Raw genomic sequence first — 19,635 nt, 5'->3', positions numbered from 1 at the left:
GTCCTTCCCCTGCCCTGGACTCACTGTGTTCTTGGTGGTCATCTCCTTGGCCGCAGCGTCCAGGGCGGCCCTGGTCTTGGCACTCATGCGCTCGGGGGCCACCACCACCATCTTGCGCTGCTTGGCGGGGAGCTGGGACAGGACGTCGCTCTTGAGACGCCGCAGCATCACCACCTCCTCCAGCAGGATCTTCAGCTCCCCCAGGTTGGAGGAGCCCGAGTAGTCCCATCCCCAGGGCTGCTGTAGGATGCGGGAGGGGGGGAGAGACGCTCGTGAGTTACAGGGGGCCTGCCACCTCCTCCAGGGAGGCCACCATCCTCATCACTGTCTCCTCCTGGTCTCGACTTTTTCACTCCTTTGCACCATCACCCAGGAGACCTCTGGACTGGAGAGGTGACTGACAGGACAGCGGCGAGGGCATTGGGGCCTTTGTCTGTGCCTTGTCCCGTTGTGGTCCCGGCTCCACACGTTGTCCCCTCTAGAGCCCTGCCAGGAGGAAGCTCCCGAGCACTGTCAGGTGTGGCCGCCCCCAAACCAAAACCCGAACAAGAACACAGGAGACCCAGTAAGGCAAAGGAGGAAAGGTGGGCAGGAATGAATGAAGGGGAACAGAAACCACAAGGAGCAGGGGGCGAGGGGGAGAGGGGGGTGTCTGCTATCTGACACCAAGTTTTCTAGCAGCAAACTCCAAAAAGACATCAAGAGATGGGGGAGGCGGGCTGGGAAGCGGGGGTTGTCATGACAGGCAAAAATGAACAAAAAGTGATAGCACAGCGGGTAGGGCGTTTGCCTTGCACTCGGCCGAGACCTGGGTTCGATTCCCAGCATCCCATATGGTCCCCCAAGCACAGCCAGAAGTAATTCCTGAATGTATGAGCTAGGAGTAACCCATGAGCATTGCTGGGCGTGACCCAATAAGCAAAAAAATAAAAAATAAAAAATAAAAGAACAAAGCCTGTAGCCTGTCAGGCGGATGCTGTCTGCGAGGTACCCAGAGGCCCTGCCTGGAAGGTTCCCTACCCCAGAGCGCGGGGCCCAGTGTGGTCCAGCCCACTGCCCAGCACCTGTGTCCCGAGGTTGTGCAGAGAGGAACTGAGATCGAGGCCCCTGAGCACGGGTCACCCCAACTCAACCACATGAAGTGAAGTAAATGCAACTGAAGCTCGGGGCAGGGAGTCAGGGGGCTGGAGGAGGCACCCCAATAGTCTGGCAGAACCCAGACATGGGTTTGATATGCCAAGGGGGGGTCCCCCATAAACATAGGCCCCTCTGCTAGTGGCTCAGGGGAGGGAGCGAGCAGGAACATCAGCAGCTAGGGATGCTCCCGACAGACACTGAGGAGGCAGGACTGACCTCCACAATCTCACAGGGTATTTTAGCTGCTTGCCTCCCTTCTTTTCCCTGTCAACTACCTCCTGCCGGGGGCCCGCGGCACGCCCATTGCTGAGGGCCGAGGAGACAGAAGTGGTATATCCTGGAACCCGATGTTAAGCTGAGACTAGAAAAAGACAGTCAACTCAACAGGAAGTTCTGAGCAAATGACTTCCTGCCACGGGGCTGCAAATGAGCTTGGTAGGGAACATTCTCCCCACTGGCTTCTCCTAATGCAACAAGCTGGGAACACAGATGCCCGTGAGCACTCCCCGGGTCCCTGAACACTCCCAGTCTATCCGCTGCATCAAATAGAAGGCACGCTGGGAGCAAGAAGATATTTTTATTAATGTGGAAGGTGGATATCCTATTCCTACATTCTTCTCCTTTTTTTTTTTTTCTTTTTGGGCCACACCCGGTGATGCTCAGGGGATACTCCTGGCTGCTCAACACTCAGGAATTACTCCTGGTAGTGTGTGAGGAACCATATGGAAGGTCAGGCATTGAGTCTGGGTCAGGTATGTGCAAGGCAAACACCCTCCTCGCTGGACTATGGCTCTGGTCATCCAGACTCCTTCCTACATTCGATTACTGGCAGCTCTTAATATTGCAGATTCCAACTCAGTAATACCAAAGAGTTTATATCAGACTTTTTTTTTTCTTTTTGGGTCACACCCAGCAATGCACAGAGGTTACTCCTGGCTCTGCACTCAGGAATCACCCCTAGCAGTGCTCAGGGGACCATATGGGATGTGCATGCAAGGCAAACGCCCTACCCGCTGTGCTATTGCTCCAGCCCCCCAGACTTTGTATTCTTTACTTGAGGGCCGTGCCCCGCTAAGCTCACGGCTTACTCCTGTCAAGGCTCAGGGCACTGTTTGTGGGATGCCAAGGATGAGGTCGGCCTTGTGCAAGGCAAGTGCCCTTTCTGCTGTCCTATCTGTCTGGTCCCCCATACTGGACTTTGGAATGAACACTTACCCGGTATTGGGCACTGGGTTGGGGGAAAGGAAGAGAAAGATGAGGAGGGCCCTATTGGCTTTCAATAACAGGTAGAGGTGAGAGGGCAGGCAAGAGAGAAAGGGCCAACTAGAGGCTGGCAGGAGCGGGCAGGGTGACGCCAGACGGGAAACCCAAGGACAGAGAGCTCACGCTGAAGTCCATCCTGAACATCCCTCCATCGTGGACTCACATCACCCCAGAGCCCAAAGACATGAGAGGAGAGGATCCCTCCAGGAAGTGGATCATTTGCAAAGGAGACAGACACATGAATCACTCATGAAGAGTCGGGGGTGGGGGGCAGGGGGGAGGAGGGAGGAGAGGGAGGAAGACAGTGATTATATACAATCAATCTAATCAGGACTGATGGGGGGGTGGGAGAGAGGGGTGGGGGATGGGGGGTGTGCTACAAATGCTATTTAAAGCAGAGAATGGTTTTATTGACACTTAATCACAGAAATCTCCTGCCTGAATAACCAGCTAAAAATAGTTTGCCATTAACTTTGCAAAGGACAACAATTTACACTGGAAGTATTTTGTTTGACTATTAGCGGATTATTTTAAAAGTACTTGAGAAGGTGGTAGAAAACATGGCGAACTCTTCAAGTCCGTGCTCTCCCTTGAACACGTGCCTCCCCTGGCTGTCTCTATGTTTCTTTGCTTGCCTACTTCCACTCTAGAGAAGCCTGTGTTCTCTCTCAAATGCATACTTCTCTCTCTCTCTCTCTCTCTCTCTCTCTCTCTCTCTCTCCTCTCACATCTTTCTAAACAAGTCTCAATAAAATCTATCTTGCTTCACACGCCCCACCCACCCAAGGAAAAAAGGTGATAGAAAATATACAGTGTACATGAATCTTAGGAATGAAAACGCGCGCACACACACACACACACACACACACACACACACACACACACAGAGTTTTCAGCCTTCCTTTCATAAATGTAAAGAGTCAGGGCTGGGAACTAAGCTCAGGGATAAAGCCTGGGATGTGAGTTCGATCCCTGGTACTGAAAAAAATAAAGTTCCAGGGACAGGAGCGATAGTACAGTGAATCAGATACTTGCCCTGCATGTAGCCAATCCAGATTTAATCCTCAGCATCCCATATGGTCCCCTGAGCACTGCCAGGAGTCATTCCTGAGTGCAGAGCCAGGAGTAACCCCTGAGCATTGCCGGGCTGGGCGATCCAAAAACAAAAACAAAAAAAAACCCCATAACAATAAATAAATAAAAGGTTACTGATACAAACAGTTGCTGGGTATATCTGTGATTCCATCACAAAAATGGGGAATCTGAAGGTCAGAATCAATGAGGCGTGAGTCCAGATCCTTCACTCTCTAGCAGCCATGAGCCAAGTTGTTCAGAATTTGTGTCTAGGGTATAGTCTAATGTTGTGCCCCATAAATAAGACTGGCCTGAATGACTGTTTGCTTTACCCTAACAACTTCTGGGACAGGCATGATTTCCCTTTCTCTGTCAGAGGACCTTCTCCTCCTGGGCCAGAATGTCTCCTTGTTCTCTCTGGACCCATCTCTGAGATGCAGCTCAGCTGGGAGCTTTCAGATGCAAAGTCTCTGTCAGAGGCACTGCTCACAGTTTGGTGTGAATGGATTTAATCGCACATCAGGAAGAATTTGGGGTTGGGGTGAAATGGAATTTACACGTTTAAATATGGTGGGCAGGGCTGGAGCGATAGCACAGTGGGTAGGGCGTTTGCCTTGCACGCACCAACATGGCCGACCCGGGTTTGATTCCCAGCATCCCATATGGTCCCCCGCGCACTGCCAGGAGTAATTCCTGAGTGCATGAGCCAGGAGTAACCCCTGAACATCGCTGGGTGTGACCCAAAAAGCAAAAATAAATAAGTAAATAAATAAATATGGTGGGCTTCCCGAGGACCACCAGGAGTGATTCCTGAGTTACAGAGCCAGGAAAACTTGAGCATTGACGGGTGTGACCCCAAAAATTAAAAATATATATATATGGATAGATAGACATTCACACACACACACACGCACACATATATACTTTTGGTTTTTTTTGGTTTTTTGCTTCTTGGGTCACACCTAGCGATGCATAGGGGTAACTCCTGGCTCATGCACTCAGGAATTACTCCTGGCGGTGCTTAGGGGACCATATGGGATACTGGGAATCAAACCCAGGTTGGCTGAGTGCAAGGCAAATACCCTACCCACTGTATTCCAGTCCCTATAGACAGGCTTTGTAACTGTCTGTGTTTCTTCTGATCAGATATGTGATAAGAGAGCAAAAGGGAGAGGGAGCAAATGAATGAGCGAAAGAGAGGAAGATGGTACAGGCAAATGAAAGAACGGGCTCATTTTAGGGAAAAAAACTGCATCCTACTTTCACTTCTCCATGTCATGAAATAAACATTCCCTCCCCACCCCCCCCCCCATCTTAAAAAACTGAGCAGGGGCTGGAAAGATAGTACACAAGGTCTGGCCCTTGAGGGCAGACCCAGGGTTCAATTCCTGGTATCCCACAGGGTCCCCCAAGGCCTACCAGGAGTGAGCAGAGCCAGGAGTCTGCCCTGGACACAGCCAGGTGTGCCCCCAAACCAAACCAAAAACAAACAAACAAACAAAACTGACCATGAAACTAACCCTCTTAGTACAGCCTAGGAGAACAGGCATTCACTGATTAATGATCAGGTCAAGGAGAAAAATAATCCCCGAGAAAGTAACTCTCAGTCCTGTCATATTTGTGTGAATGGTCAGTCGCCAAAGAACATTAGTTGGAATCAAGGTTCCAATTCAAGGTCATTCAAACCTGAGTTGCCAGGGTTTGGCGAAGTCTGGCAGAATTTGCCGTGTTCTCACAAGATAAGACTTTTCCTCTGTGAACACACACAAAGGAAATACTTGCAATGCCTGTACGTGTGTATGTGTGTGTTGGGGGGATCGAGGTTTTGACCATTGTGATTTTGGGTGCAGCAGTAGTTTTCACACACTTCCACGGCTGCCCTCTGCCAGTGTTGGAGAACTGAAGCTGGCAGACTGTAAGGTCGCTGGCAGCTGGCAGTTCTCTAAGGCGGCTGTTCCACGGATATTGTGGTCACAGAAATCAGCTGCAAGACAAGGCTTCAGAGAGCTGACCGGACACAACTAACTAGTCCATGTTTATGTTTTTGGGTGTGTGTGTGTGGGGGCGGGGGGGTTGGATTTCTGGGCTACACCCTTTAGTGCTCAGGGCTTACTCCCAGTTCAGCACTCAGGAGTCACTCCTGGCAGTGCTTCGGGGCCCATCCGGGATGCCGGAGGTCGAATTCAGTTTGCCCCCATGCAAAGCAAGTACCATGGGGCCAAAGCAATAGGACAGCAGGTAGGGCGTTTGCCTTGCATGCAGCCGACCCAGGTTCAATTCGCAGCATCCCATATGGTCCCCCGAGCACCACCAGGAGTAATTCCTGAGTGCAGAGCCAGGAGTAACCCCTGTGCACTGCTGGGTGTGACCCAAAAGGAAAAAAAAAAGCAAGTGCCGTACTCACTGGAACTTACCCATCTCCAGTCCCAGACAAGTCAATGTGTACAAGCAAAGGTTCATGGCCTCAGCTGCCCAAGGCGGCACCAGACCTTGCTCCTCAACTCACAGACCTTTTTGTAGAGAATGTTTTTATATTGCTCCATACCAAGTCACCTTCATTTGCCTCATCCTCTTCCTTCCCTCTTCCGGGAATTCAGATGCCTCTGCATCTTTCAGGTTTTGGGAGGACGGCTGCTGGCTTTAGTTCTCCAAAGTCCCACAAGTCTATGAGTTAGTGACCAGTCCCTTTGCTGGAAAAACACTAACCCGCATCCCCACCAGCCCCAGGAGGCTGAGGAATGACAGTCTCTCATCCTTGAGGACACACCAAGGTCTGATGGAGGAGCAGAGAGAAACTGAAGTCTGGGTCCAGGGGCTGGAGTGATAGCACAGCGGGTAGAGTGTTTGCCTTGCATGCAGCTGACCCGGGTTCGATTCCCAGCATCCCATATGGTCCCCCGAGCACTTCCAGGAGTAGTTACTGAGTGCGCGGGCCAGGAGTAATCCCTGTGCACCACCAGGTGTGAAACCCCCCCCCCCCCAAATAATAATAATAAAGTCTGGGTCCAGCGCCCTGGTCTGAGCTCTGCTGAAGCCATAGCTAAAGAGAAGGGTCTGGAAGATGAAGGCTGAAACTCAGGGGAAGGAAGTAGGAAGAAGGGTAAGGAACAAAGAAGGGGGACCAATACCCGCTTGGCATCACAGTAGCGAACTCCGAAGAGATGGAAGTGCGGGAAGAACGTGGGCTTGACGGCGATGATCTGCGTGTAGAGTTCCGCGGGCCGGGACATGGCTGGCGTGCCCGACAGTAAGATCACCCTCTTGGCCATCTGGAACGCAAGCAGACAAAGGCTCTGAGCACACAGGGACAGTCCCAAATGCTCCAGGAAGTGAAAAAGTCCCTCGCAAACTGGCACAGACCGCCTTTCTCTTCCAGGGCCCTGCTGATGGCTGTGGGTGGCTGTGGGCTTTATTCATCTTTATTCACCACGGGAGGGGGCAATGGCACAGACCCTCAGGAGTGGCCTCCCTGCAGGGCTTTAGGGCCCCCCACTAGAAGCCTTTAGGAAAGGAAGGGACGACAGTCAGAGAGAAGGGGTAGGTGTGGGCAAGGAAGCTCCTGGCACACCCCAGGCAAGGCAGCTGGACAGCACCCTCTTCCTTTGAGTGAGTCCTCCCCAGCTGCCTGGCCAGCACCGTCTGCCCACCTCTATATTAGCGCTCACTGTATTCCGCAGAATCCTATCTCGTCTGTCTCCCTCGGAGGACCACTAACTCCTTGCCGTCAAGGAAAAGGCGAGATGTTCGCCTCTGTTTTCTGTAGCACTGAGCAGAGCATCAATCCACGTCTGCTCTGCGCTTGAGCAGTACTGAGAAGGCAGACACTCGCTGAGCTTGGGAACAAAGAGCAGACGCAGAAGCTTGGGCAGCGGAGGAGGAAATGGACACGGGGGACGGCAGCAACCAGGGCTCGGCTTCATCCAGGACGGACACCCCACAGCCGAGCTCGAGCAGTCACCAGACGATGGCACTGAAAAGTAGCCCTCTCTCACCCGCAGGGGCTGCCGAAGTATATAAATCCAATTGGTTTTCTTTTTCTTTTTTCTTTTTGCTTTTTGGGTCACACCTGGCGATGCACAGGGGTTAATCCTGGCTCTGCTCTCAGGAATTACGCCTGGCAGTGCTCAGGGGACCATATGGGATGCTGGGAATCGAACCCAGGTTGGCTGCGTGCAAGGCAAACACCCTCCCAGCTGTACTATTTGCTCCAGCCTCACCGTTTGGTTTTCTTTAGCAGGCAACCAAAAGAGGTGCTCAAAAGCTGCCTTAGAGCCCAGGGATCCCTGCCTCCATCCCCTCCACAGTTCTTGAGGGCTTTAAGGATTGGGAACGAGGTGCGTTCGTTTCCTGGAAGCCCCGGCCAGGTATGCAGCAGCTGCTCAGTGGAGGCGGTTTAGAAGTAAACAGCTGGTTCATTTCAGTGACAAATGCCAAGTTCCTCACTCTGCTGACATCAAGACCAGACTCAAGTACCCAGCCTCTTACTGAGATGGGAAAAGAGGGCCAGGAGAGGGAGAGAGGGAGAGAGAGAAAGGGGGGGGGGGCGTACAGAGAGAAAGACAGAGAGAGAGAGAGAGAGAGAGAGAGAGAGAGAGAAGAGACCACACAGAGAGAGAAGAGGGGAGGGGAGAGAGTGCATAGAGAGAGACAGAGAAGAAAGAGAAGAGAGAATGCACAGACAGAGGAGAGAGTGTGCAGAGAGAGAGAGAGAGAGAGAGAGAAGAGAGACTGCGCAGAGAGAGACAGAGAGAGAGAGAGGAATGAGCACATAGAGAGACAGACAGAAAAGAGAGAGAGAGAGGAGAGAGGGAGGAGAGATGAGAGATCGTGCAGAGAGAGAGACAGAGAAAGAGGAGAGAAAAAAGAGCTTGCAGAGAGAGAGAGAGAGACAGAGAGAGAGAGAGAAAGGAGAAAACCAGAATGATAGCACAGAATAGCCAAAAATTACTGAAGGTGAAATTCATCCCAGCTCGGGAGAGGAGAGTGAGTGCTGTGGCACTGGGTTGTCTAGAAGCAGCTTGTTAACCACCGTAACCTTGAGTTAATGACAGTGGTAGACTGCGACGGCAAGCAGTAAATCACCCGAGGGAGGAAATTAGGTTTTCAAGTGGATGCACAGGGTCATAGAAATAAATACAGAAATAGATAAATAAAGATGCAACCGAGAGAGGAGGTGGGGGGGTGGGGGAGACATGATTCTTTGTAAATATACAATCCATACGGCTCTCCAGGTGCCCTTCTGCCCTCCCAGCAACCGCCAGGACCCAATTCCATCATGACAGGAGAGCTATGAATTTTCAGCGCTATAATTTCCCACAGTTCAATTACCCCAGCCTTCTAATTTCCTGCACGGCCTAACGTGGCGGGCTCATTAAAATAACAATGAGCTTCTTGAGTGACGTCCACAGCCTCCTCGCCTGCCTTGGCGGGTGACCATTTCCAAGAATTGGGAAAATGGAAAGAATCATGGCTCAGAGAGAATTGGCCCCTCACCCCAGCGAATAATGCTGCCTGGGAATGGAAGTGGGAGGCAGAAGAGCTTTCCAAGTGCAGGTGATGGAAGTTAACTCCTGGGGGGGTGGGGGGGGGTGTCTCTACCAAGACACAGCCAGGAGACAGACGTTCAACTTGAGTTCTCCCAGAAGCTGCCCCTGAGAAGGATCTGATGGATTCGCTGAACAGGAAGGTGCGTGGGTGTTTTAAAAAAAAACACGCGTGGAGCCAGAGTGACACAGTACAGCACACAGGGCGCTTCCCTTGCATGCACCGACTAAAGGTTTGATCCCTGCCATCCCATACGGTCCCCTGAGTCTCCCAGCAGCCTGTCCCCACATGCGGAGCCAGGAGTGAGCCCTGAGCACTGCTGTGTATGCCCCCTCCCCGCAAACAAAAGAAAACAACTGTTGGTCTGGCTCAAAAGCCTAACTTCCTGCAGCCCTTCCACAGAGAAAGTCACGATGACAATTTGTTTCTCTGACACAGCCTTCATGGTAGGACTGTCTGAATGGCTACAGGACTTTTCGTGTTATGGGTGAGTCTCATAATCTAACTGCTTTCGTTCTTGTTTTGTGTTAGGCATGGTGATAGGGGTGAATACAGATGACACAAAAAATAAAACAAAACAACCCAAGAGCGACAGAACAGCGGGTAGGGCACTTGCCTTGCACATGGCCAACCCGAGTTTGATCCCTGGCATGCCATCTGGTCCCCCAGTACTTGCCAGGAGCGATCCCTGGGCAAAGAGCCAAAAATAAGCCCTGAGCATCACCAGGCGTGGCCCCACCCTCACCTGAAAAAACAAAACCAAAAACCTAATAATAAAGCACAGTCAGCATGATGGCAAACGAACATGACCAGCTTTAGAAAGAAGTCCTCCCAAAGGGAGAAGGGTCTTTGGCTCTTCCTGTTGGTGGAGGTGCAATGATTTCATAAAAGCATTAACAATAATACTATTGTAACCATGTTGCCTCAATAACAACAAATAAATTTAATTTTTAACAAACTATAGAAATGATCCCTGAAAGTATATAGTATTACAAATTTAATTTTTAATTACTGTCACTGTCCTCCCATTGTTCATCAATTTTCTTGATCGGGCACCAGTAACGTTTCCATTGTGAGATTTGTTGTTACTGTTTTTGGCATATTGAATATGTCAGGGGTAGCTTGCCAGGCTTTGCCAGGCGGGCGGAATACTCAGTAAAATCAATAAACAAAAAGAAGTCCTCCTTTAGGACAAAGGAACCGCTGCCACCTCCTAGGCCCCAGTCATGTTCAAACTGTCTTCTCTGTCACCCAGTAGGTCTGGAATGGTGCCCCGATGCACGTGGTTTATACGACGCCCTCCATCTCTGAGAACTTCCCACTCGATGAAAATCCAAATGCACAAAGTAACACAAATTAACATGGAACTGAAACTTCACCAGTTTCAAAAGAGACACCCAAGACACCCACAAGGTATAAAAACAATTTCCATTTGTTGCTGAAGAGAAAGGACGTGACTCACAGGAGCTGAGGGCCTTGGAAGGCAGCTAGGTGTTTCACCCAAGCTGAACTTCCTGGCTGGTGGAGCCCCCCAAGAAGAGGTTGACAGGAAGACAAACTGATAAGACCTAACCTGGCGATGTGAACCCAATAAAATAACTCCCAAGTAATGTAACCTGCATAGAGAACTTAAAACCTGAACCAAGAGAATGGTCTACTGGAAAGAACTGAAAGTGCTCTGGGAATTCTCCATCACTTTCTGTTGTTAATCCCCTCCCCCAGCTAAGCCAGTAACTCAGTAAATTGCTTTTACCAGATTACTCAGATTCGCTGCCACATTATCCCACCAAGACCTCAGGCGAGGGGGCGGAAAAAAAAAGACCTGCTCCCTAGTCTCACATCCAACCTTATTCCTAGGGGGTACTCTAAAAATGTATGCTGCAAAAATATAGCACATAGTCCCTGACTTAGAAGTAGGCTAAGAAAGTACAGGTGACGTCAAAGAGAAGGTTAAGGCCAGCTCGCGCACAGGTCTCGACACACATCAGCCCAGCTGCGGCAGGGATGCAGGGGCAGTGCTTTAGTTTTGTTCCATTTTAGCATCTCCAAGAAGTTAAGAGTAGTGGCAGAGGCAGTGTGAGGGGGACAGCGACACTGATGAAGGAAACGCAGAGCTCACTCACAGCTGGGAGTCAACTAGAGGCATGGCACCCGGAAAGCAATCCATAGCCTGAAAAGAAGGAACTGCATGTTTGGGGGGGACATCTAGTGACAGGGTTGTGGGGAGAAGACTGGGGCCCCTTCTGCGCTCTGTGTCTGAGCAGCCGCTTCCCCAAGACAGAAAAGACCAAAGCTAGACACACAGTGCCTCAATAACAACTAAATTTAATTTTTAACAAACTATAGAAATGATCCCTGAAAGTATAGTCTTATAAATTTAAGCCCGGCAAGCTACCGAGAATATGTTGCCCGCACGGCAAAAGCCTGGCAAGCTCCCGTGGCGTATTGGATATTGGTGTATTGGATATGCCAAAAACAAGTCTACTCAGGAGTAATCCCTGAGCATCACCAGGTGTGACCCAAAAAAGCAAAAAAAAAAAAGTGAGCCTGATGGGCGGGAAAGATAGAACTGAGGGTGGGGATTTTGCCAGGTTCCACCCCTGGCCCGGCATATGGTCCCTGAGCCCTGCCAGGAGTGATCCCTGGGAGTCGAGTCAGGAGTAAGGCCTGAGCACCACCGGATGTGGCCCCCAAACAAAAACTAACAAAGAAACAAAAAATAAATTAGGCTTGAAAATCCCAAGTCAGGGGGCTGGAGTGATAGCACAGCGGGTAGGGCGCTTGGTCCCCCGAGCACCACCAGGAGTAATTCCTGAGTGCATGAGCCAGGAGTAACCCCTGTGCATCGCCAGGTGTCACCCAAAAAGAAAAAAAGAAAAAAAGAAAAGAAAATCCCAAGTCATTTTTCACCACACACTTTTTTGTGTTCTTCAAACACATCTTCTACTGACACAGCTCGAATGACAAAGTAGCAGCGCAGACATTTTGGCCTACTATTCTCATCTGATGGTGTCAATCAATAGAGATATAAAAAGGAATCTACTTACATAAAAAGGAAGGGCTATTTATTAGAAAAGCACGATCCCGCTCTGGAGGCCTTTTTCCCCCCGCTTTAAAGAAACACTCAAGGGCTGGAGCTATAGCACAGCAGGTAGGGCGTTTGCCTTGCACGTGGCCGATCCGGGTTCAATTTCCAGCATCCCATAGGGTCTCCTGAGCACCGCCAGGAATGATTCCTGTGTGCAGAGCCAGGAGTAACCCCTGAGCATCGCCAGGCGTGACCCAAAAAGCAAAAAAAAAACCACTCAATTACTGTATCACAGGGGAAAAAAGCACCATAAACAAATCTCACCTACAGAAAACCCAAACCCACACCTCCCTGTGAAGAAGGAAGGGGACAGATGGAGGGGTCTGGGGAGAAAGACCCCGTGATGGGGCTCACGCCAGGGGCAGGCCTGGCTGGCTGGATTTTAGAGGCACCCTCAGCAGCAAGATCAGGACCCTGACATGCCGAGTGTAGAAATGGGTCCTCAGAGAGCAAAGGGTGCAAGAGACAAATATATATGGGTGGGGTTCACTTACGGAATCACCCACATGAGTGTAACATGAAAAAAAAAAGACTCTACATTCCTCATCATCACAGAAAGACAAATCAAAACAATGATGAGATATCAGGTCACACCAGGGCGTCTGGCAAACACAGAAAAGGACAACCATGGTTGCCATGGATGTGAGGGGTAAGGAGCCCTGATCCATTGCCGGTGGGAATGCTGACTGGTTTACCATTTTTGTGTTGTTGTTTTTTTTTTTGTTTTTTGTTTTGTTTTTAAGCACAATAGTTTTTATTGAGACATATCTAGAAAGACATGAGAGAACAGGAAGAAGAGAAAAATACAAGCTCAAGAAAGAGAGCATAGGCTTCTCCAGGGTGGAAACATGCAAGCAAAGAGACAGAGAAAAGCAAGAGAGAAGTCAATGTGCACATTTCTCAGAAAACTAAGAGTTGAGCTTCCGTAGGATCCAGCAATGCCACTAATTGGCATCTACCCAAAAGAGACCCAAACTCAATTCCGAGACTCTATTTGCATTCCTATGTTCACTGCAACACTATTCATAACACTGAAACGATGGGAAGAATCCAAGTGTCCAAGAATGGATGAAAGGACAAAGAAACTCTGGCAGGCAGGCACACAGGACAGAACGCTGCTGTAAGATGATAAAACCAAGCACTCTGCTGCTGGATGCATGAATGTGGAGAGCACAGGGCTGAGGAACGTCACTCAGGAGAAGGACAGGCACAGATTGGCCCCTCTCTTATGTGGGGTACAAGGAAACATCGGAGGGGAATAACAAACGCCAAAGACAAAGGCTCCTGGGATTAGTCTACAGAACTGAGCTTACCATGGTGAGGGACGGGAGGGCCAGGAAGGTTTAAATTCAGGGGGGACAGTTCTCTGGTGGCGGAGAACATTGTATGTCTAAGTCCTGTGCCACACGCCCTGGTGTGACCTGAACAGTCTTGCACTTCACAATGCCTAACACAAAGCAAGAGCAAAACTGTGTCCAAAATGGTTCAATTATGGGAAGTATCCCTGACATGGAAAGTCCTCCAGCCATTAGACATTGGTGAGCTGGTCTTACAAGTAGGCTGTGATAGAAACACAAACTGCTGGGGCCGGAGAGATAGTACAGCGGGGAGGGTGTTTGCCTTGCTACAAACCCAGGTTCGATCCCCGGCATCCCATATGTTCCCGCAAGCACCGCCCGGAGTAACTCCTGAGAACAGAGCCAAGAGTAACCCCTGAACATTGCCGGATGTGACCCAAAAAGAAAAAAAAAAATACAAACTATTAACAGTGATTGTCTTCTCTTAAGGATTAAGGGCAGTTTTGCTTGTTTGTATGTTTTGTTTGGGGGAGCCATACCAACAGTGCTCAGGGCTTACTCCTGGCTCTGCTCAGGGATCACTCCTGATGGGCTTGAGGGACCCAAAGGGTTACCAAGGGATTGAACCCAGGTCAGCTGTGTGCAAGGCAAGCGCTCTGCCCCCTGTACAATTGCTCTGGCCTGGATTAAGAGCAGTTTTAATTTTGCTCTTCAAGATTCTGCATCTTGCCTTCTTTCCCACATTTACGTGCTGGGCCAGGGATGGAGTTCGGTGTCTCACAAAGCAAGCCCTGGGCTCTACTGCAGATCTGTTTCCCCAGTCCAGAGGTTTCTTTCAGTAGCATCGGGGGTCAAACGCAGGTCTCATGCACACAAAGGCAGGCATTTTACTGCTAAACAACCTGGCAGCTTCCACACACTCGTGTCTTTATTTATGTGCTTTTGCATTCGTTAACTTTGGGGCAATGCCTGGCAGTAGTAATCAGAGGTCGTTTCTGGAACTGCTTGTGGGGTCAACCGGTGTCAGGTCTCTGGGTCTCGGGCATGCAAAAGTACATGCTCAGATTGTCCAGCTATAGCCTCACTCTTCACACTGATTAAGAAAGAAATCCCAAAGCTGGAGCGACAGCACAGCGGGTAGGGTGTTTGTTTGCCTTGCACGCAGCTGACCCAGTTCGATTCTCAGCATCCCATATGGTCCCCCCAGGAGTAATTCCGGAGTGCAAAGCCAGGAGTAACCCCTGTGCATCGCTAGGTGTGACCCCAAAAGCAAAATAAATAAGTAAATAAATAAAGGAATCCCCTGCTCATTGGCCCCAGCAAACAGAGGTTGGCGGGGGGCGGGGGGGTTGCGGAGGAAAGAGGTCTCACACTTCTCTGGGGCTACCAGCACTGGTTTCTGTGTTGTCTGCATGGAGCCACCTCTGCCATTCATGTCTTCTGGGTATGACCCAGCCCTGCCATGGCAGCGACCACGTGACCCAGCCTCCATTCTCTTATCGCCCACGCTCAGCGAAAATGCATTAGAAGTGACCGGCCAGCACACACATCCAGGAAACGCACTTGGGGAAACAATCAGGAGGTCGCAAAGCTGGCTTTCCCAGGCATACTTTACTTCCTCTCAACTCTCCTTTTGGCCTCTAAATGTTTAGAAACTCAATTACTTAAGGGTATCTACTCTCAGCATGCTTCTCCCATCCTGGGAGGATCCTCCCAACACCCTTTATTTGGTGCTCCCTTCTCTATCTGAGCTCCCTTTTCTCCTAGCATGTGTGGCTGGCCTCCAAGCCATGGAGTGAAATTCCTGGTACTAATCTCGGCCATTCTTGGGTGTTAGTCTCCTATTTTGTTACTTTATGTTCCCCAGATGAATGCAATCTTTCTATGTCTATCCCTTTCTTTCTGAGTTATTTTGCTTAACATGATACTTTCCATGTAGTACCACTTGTATGTAAATTTCATGACTTCATCTTTTCTAACAACTACACAGTACTCCATTGTGTAAATGTACCAAAGTTTCTTTAACCAGTCATCTGTTCGAGACCAAACATGATTGTCACCCATTGCCTCTTTTACAAACCACAACACCCAATAGTAGAGAGAGAACAAAAGGGAATGCCCTGCCACAGAGGCAGGGTGGGAGGAGGGGATGGGGGGTGGGAGGGATACTGGGATCAGTGGTGGTGGGAAATGGGCACTGGTGGAGGGATGGGTATTTGATCATTGTATAATTGAAACGCAAGCACAAAAATTTGTAAGTCTACAACTGTACCTCATGGTGTCTCACTAATAAAAATTGAAAAAAAGAAAAAGAGTATCTAGATCAGTGGTTCTCCACAGAGATGACAAGAAGTGATTTTTGTCACTCCCCCACCCCCTCTCCTCAAGGGACATCTGGCAGGAATCTGGAGAAAACTACAGAGGTCACAATTTCAGTTGTCGCTGTCATGGGCAGAGGCCAAAGGTGTTTCTGGACATCCATGGCGCACGGGGCACTCCCCCCACAAGAACTTTGGTAGCCCCAAGTGCCAGTGCCAAGCGTGTCCCAGCTGAGAAACTCGAAGTCAAGTGAAAAAACTCCAGAGGGGAGAGGTTTGGTGGACAGAAACAACTCAGTGCATGATGGTGCCGGCCGGAGGGGTGGCTGCCAAACACTGCCCCCAATGGGAACGTGGGTCTTTCTGAAAACGCTCGTGGTCTCTGTGGCACATGGACAGCAAATGTGCTAGCTAGTAGTGAAAAGGCCTGCTTAAAATGTGTCTCTTATGAAGTCATGGAATTTGCTAGTAAGTGGATGGACGTGGAGAGTATCATGCTAAGTGAAGTAAGTCAGAAAGAGAGGGACAGACATAGAGGGACTGCATTCCTTTGTGGAATATAAAAATATCATCATATGAGACTGATTCCCAAGGACAGTAGAGACAAGGGCCAGGGATACCGTCCCATAGTTGGAAGCTTATCACATGAGCTGGAGGAGAGGCAACTGGAAGAGAGAAGGGATCGCTAAGACAATGATGGTTGGAGGGATTGCTGGGGATGGGAGATGTGTGCTGTCAGTAGATAAAGGACCAAACGTGATAGCTTCTCAGTGTCTGTATTGTAAACCATAATGCCCAAAAGTAGAGAAAGAGTATGGGGGAAATTATCTGCCATGGAGGCGGGGGAGGGTTGGAAGAGGCGGTGGGGGGTGTATACTGAGGACATTGATGGTGGGGAATGTGCACTGGTGGAGGGATGGGTGTTTGATCATTGTACGGCTGAAACTCAACGCATGAAAGCTTGTAACTATATCTCATGGTGATTCAATTTAAAAAAAAAATGTGTCGCTCTTCTAATACATAAACCCATGCTATTGAAGACGGAAAGGCTGTGTGATGAGGGCCTTGGTGGAATCCAGCTTGCCTGACCAGGGTCATTAACAAGAGGGCCACCAAGCAGCTTTTATATTCTGCCTCTAATCATCCAATCAGCTGTTTTCTTCTTCTTCCTCCTCCTCCTCTTTTTAAACAAGCACTTCCTTAAACAAGCAGGAGTGCAGATTTAATTTTAGTAACCCTTGTAATACTGGAACCACGCTACTGATGCTTATTAACATTTTTTTTCAGTAGAAAATATATTAAAAGGTCTCCCAAACAGGGCCATTACCCTGGGAGAAGGCCTTTATTGATGTATTACTGTATCACTGTCATCCCATTATTCATCTATTTGCTTGAGTGGGCACCAGTAACATCTACATTCGTCCTAGTCCTGATATTTTAGCAGCCTCTCCTTACTCATCCTTCCCAATGGTGCCAATGGAGGCTCTTTCGGGTCAGGGGAATGAAACACATTATCGTTACTGTTTCTGGAATATTGAATACGCCATGGGAGTTTGCCAGGCTATACCATGCAGGAATATTGACATATATGTCCATAAAAGACTCTCAGCCTATGACAATTGAATAGGAAATATGTGCAAAAGAATTGAGTCTTCTAAGTAAAGAACACACACACATATATATGCATATATAATATATAATACACTGTCCTCCCATTGTTCATCGATTTTGCTTGAATGGGCCCAGTAACGTCTCCATTTTGAGACTTCTTGTTACTGTGTTTGGCATATCAAATACTCTCCGTAGCTTGCCGGGCTCTCCGAGAGGGGCGGAGGAATCGAACCCGGCTCGGCCGGGCTGGCTACGTGCAAGGCAAATACCCTACCACTGTGCTATCGCTCCAGTCATATAATATATAATATAGGACAAAATATACACATATACTTTGTAACTACGTAACTAAAATAGTTACTGAATCACCTTGAGAAACACAGTTACAAAGTTGTTCATTATTGGGCTTCAGTCATACAATATTCCTACACCTACCAGATTATCTTCCTTCACCAACAGTTGCTGTCCTAACTGTACCATGTCTCCCAATATTGAGATAAACCTCACTGTGAAAGGATGAGAGGAATTTGGGGGCCTTCTCTCTGCCATGTGGGGGATGCTGAACACAGGCCTGGAGGAAAGTACCAGATAGATTACAGAGCCCATGATTCATGTCAAAGTACAAATATCCAGATTTAAAAAAAGTGAAACAGGGCCAGAGAGATGGCACAGCAGGGAAGGTGCTTGCTTCGTACGTGGTGGCTGACCTGGGTTTGATCCCCAGCATCTGATATGGCCCCCTGAGCACCGCCAGGAGGGATCCCTGAGTGCAGAGTGGGAGTAATCCCTGAGCACTGCCAGGTGTGGCTCAAAAATAAGCAAACCCCTCCCCCAAACCCAAACTACCAAAACTAAAAAAAAAAAAAAGTGAGCCTGGTGGTTCACACATCCCTGGACTCAGCAGCAAGCATTCAGGGATGAGTGGAGACCTCAGAGAGGGGGGAACGGAGGGACAACTGGCCTTTCTCTTGGCTAAAGAGCCTTTGTGTGGCCTCGGTAAAGGACCCAGCTGGACCGCACTCCCGTGGCTAGACTGTGCATCCCTGCACCTCATCTCTCCTGGCCCCAGCTCCGTGGGGGAGGGGCCTTTGCCTTTTTTTTTTTTTTTTTTTTTTTTTTTTTTTTGCTTTTTGGGTCATACCCCGCAATGCTCAGGGGTTCCTTCTGGCTCTGCACTCAGGAATTACTCCTGGCAATGCTTGAGGGACCATATGGGATGCCAGGGACTGAATTGGGTCGGCCACGTGCAAGGCAAACACCCTCCCTACTGTGCTATCCCATTGGTCCCCAAGAGGCCTTTGCCTTTTCCACGGGACTTGGAAGACAGAGTTTCTCCAGAGCCGTCCGGAGGACACATCGTGGGAAGTTCTCCCTCTGCCTTGTGCAGGCACCAACTTGTCACCTTCCCCGTACCCTCATGTTTGAGGAGTAACACAAGGTTGTTCCAACCATGGTATCCTTAGCAGGCTGCAAGAAAATCAGGATGGGCACCAAAGCCTGACGGAGGGGCTGGGGTGACAGCACAACGGGGAGGGTGCTTGCCTTGCATGCGGCCGGCTCATGTTTGATCCCCGGCCTCATTACAGGGTCCCCTGAGCACCACCAGGGGTGATCCCTGAGTGCAGAGCCCAGGAGTAAGCCCTGAGCACTACTGAGTGAGCCAACCTTCACCACCACCCCCTCAAAATCAGCCCAATGGAGAGATGCCTTCAGTTGATGCCAAGTCATGCCCACGGCCCCCGGCCCTTGCTGCCCCGCCAAGTCACAGCTGCCTGGGTCCAGGCTCTCCGCAGGACTCACCTTGAGGATGGGCATGGCCGCACGACAGCGGGCAGTCTTACTGTTCTTGAGGAAGTGTGACTCATCCTGAAAAGGAACAGTCATGGAGGTTAGGACCGAGCCGCGACAGGACTGAGAGACCCATGCTGGGCTGAGGTCAGGGGGTCTCACCCTTTTCTGGATCGGTGAGTTCATTTCTCTGTGGGTGTGGGGGGCTCCCCTTTCTTCCCCTCCCTGGCCTGCCTCACAAGATCCACTTCTGAAGGCCCTGAGCTGTGTTCTAATAACAAGAGTGCATGCACACACGTGTGCTCACGTGTGTGCTGCTGTGGCGTGACTCCTGGAGCACGGTTTTAGGGAGGAGGGGGCTGATTATCTTCCTCCCAGACTCTCAGCACACGGAACAGTCAGACAAAGCCCCGGAGGAGAGCAGCTACAAGCACTAGCCCAGTGCTAGGAAACCAAGACGTGGGGTGGAGGCTGCAGTGACCTCTGCGGGCCTTCCCAGGCCTCCCAGAAACTC

The 19,635-nt window shown here is 49.9% G+C and overlaps 1 protein-coding gene across 1 annotated transcript in view; it reads right to left on the bottom strand.

Annotated features, from left to right (window-relative positions):
• SMARCAL1 (SWI/SNF related, matrix associated, actin dependent regulator of chromatin, subfamily a like 1) overlaps positions 1–19,635 on the bottom strand; it is an 83,428-nt gene that overhangs the window by 34,058 nt on the left and 29,735 nt on the right. Inside the window, exons 10-12 of the mRNA XM_056111981.1 lie at positions 19,134–19,199; positions 6,603–6,743; positions 25–240 (exon numbers count right to left, since the gene is read on the bottom strand). Coding sequence (XP_055967956.1) covers positions 25–240; positions 6,603–6,743; positions 19,134–19,199 — 423 coding nt within the window. The remainder of the gene's footprint in view (positions 1–24; positions 241–6,602; positions 6,744–19,133; positions 19,200–19,635) is intronic.

Source organism: Sorex fumeus, unplaced genomic scaffold (assembly GCF_029834395.1).
Source record: "Sorex fumeus unplaced genomic scaffold, SorFum_2.1 ptg000014l, whole genome shotgun sequence".
NCBI lineage: Eukaryota > Metazoa > Chordata > Mammalia > Eulipotyphla > Soricidae > Sorex > Sorex fumeus.
The sequence above is the reverse complement of the archived record's forward strand: the minus strand, read 5'-3'. Positions and strand labels throughout refer to the sequence as shown.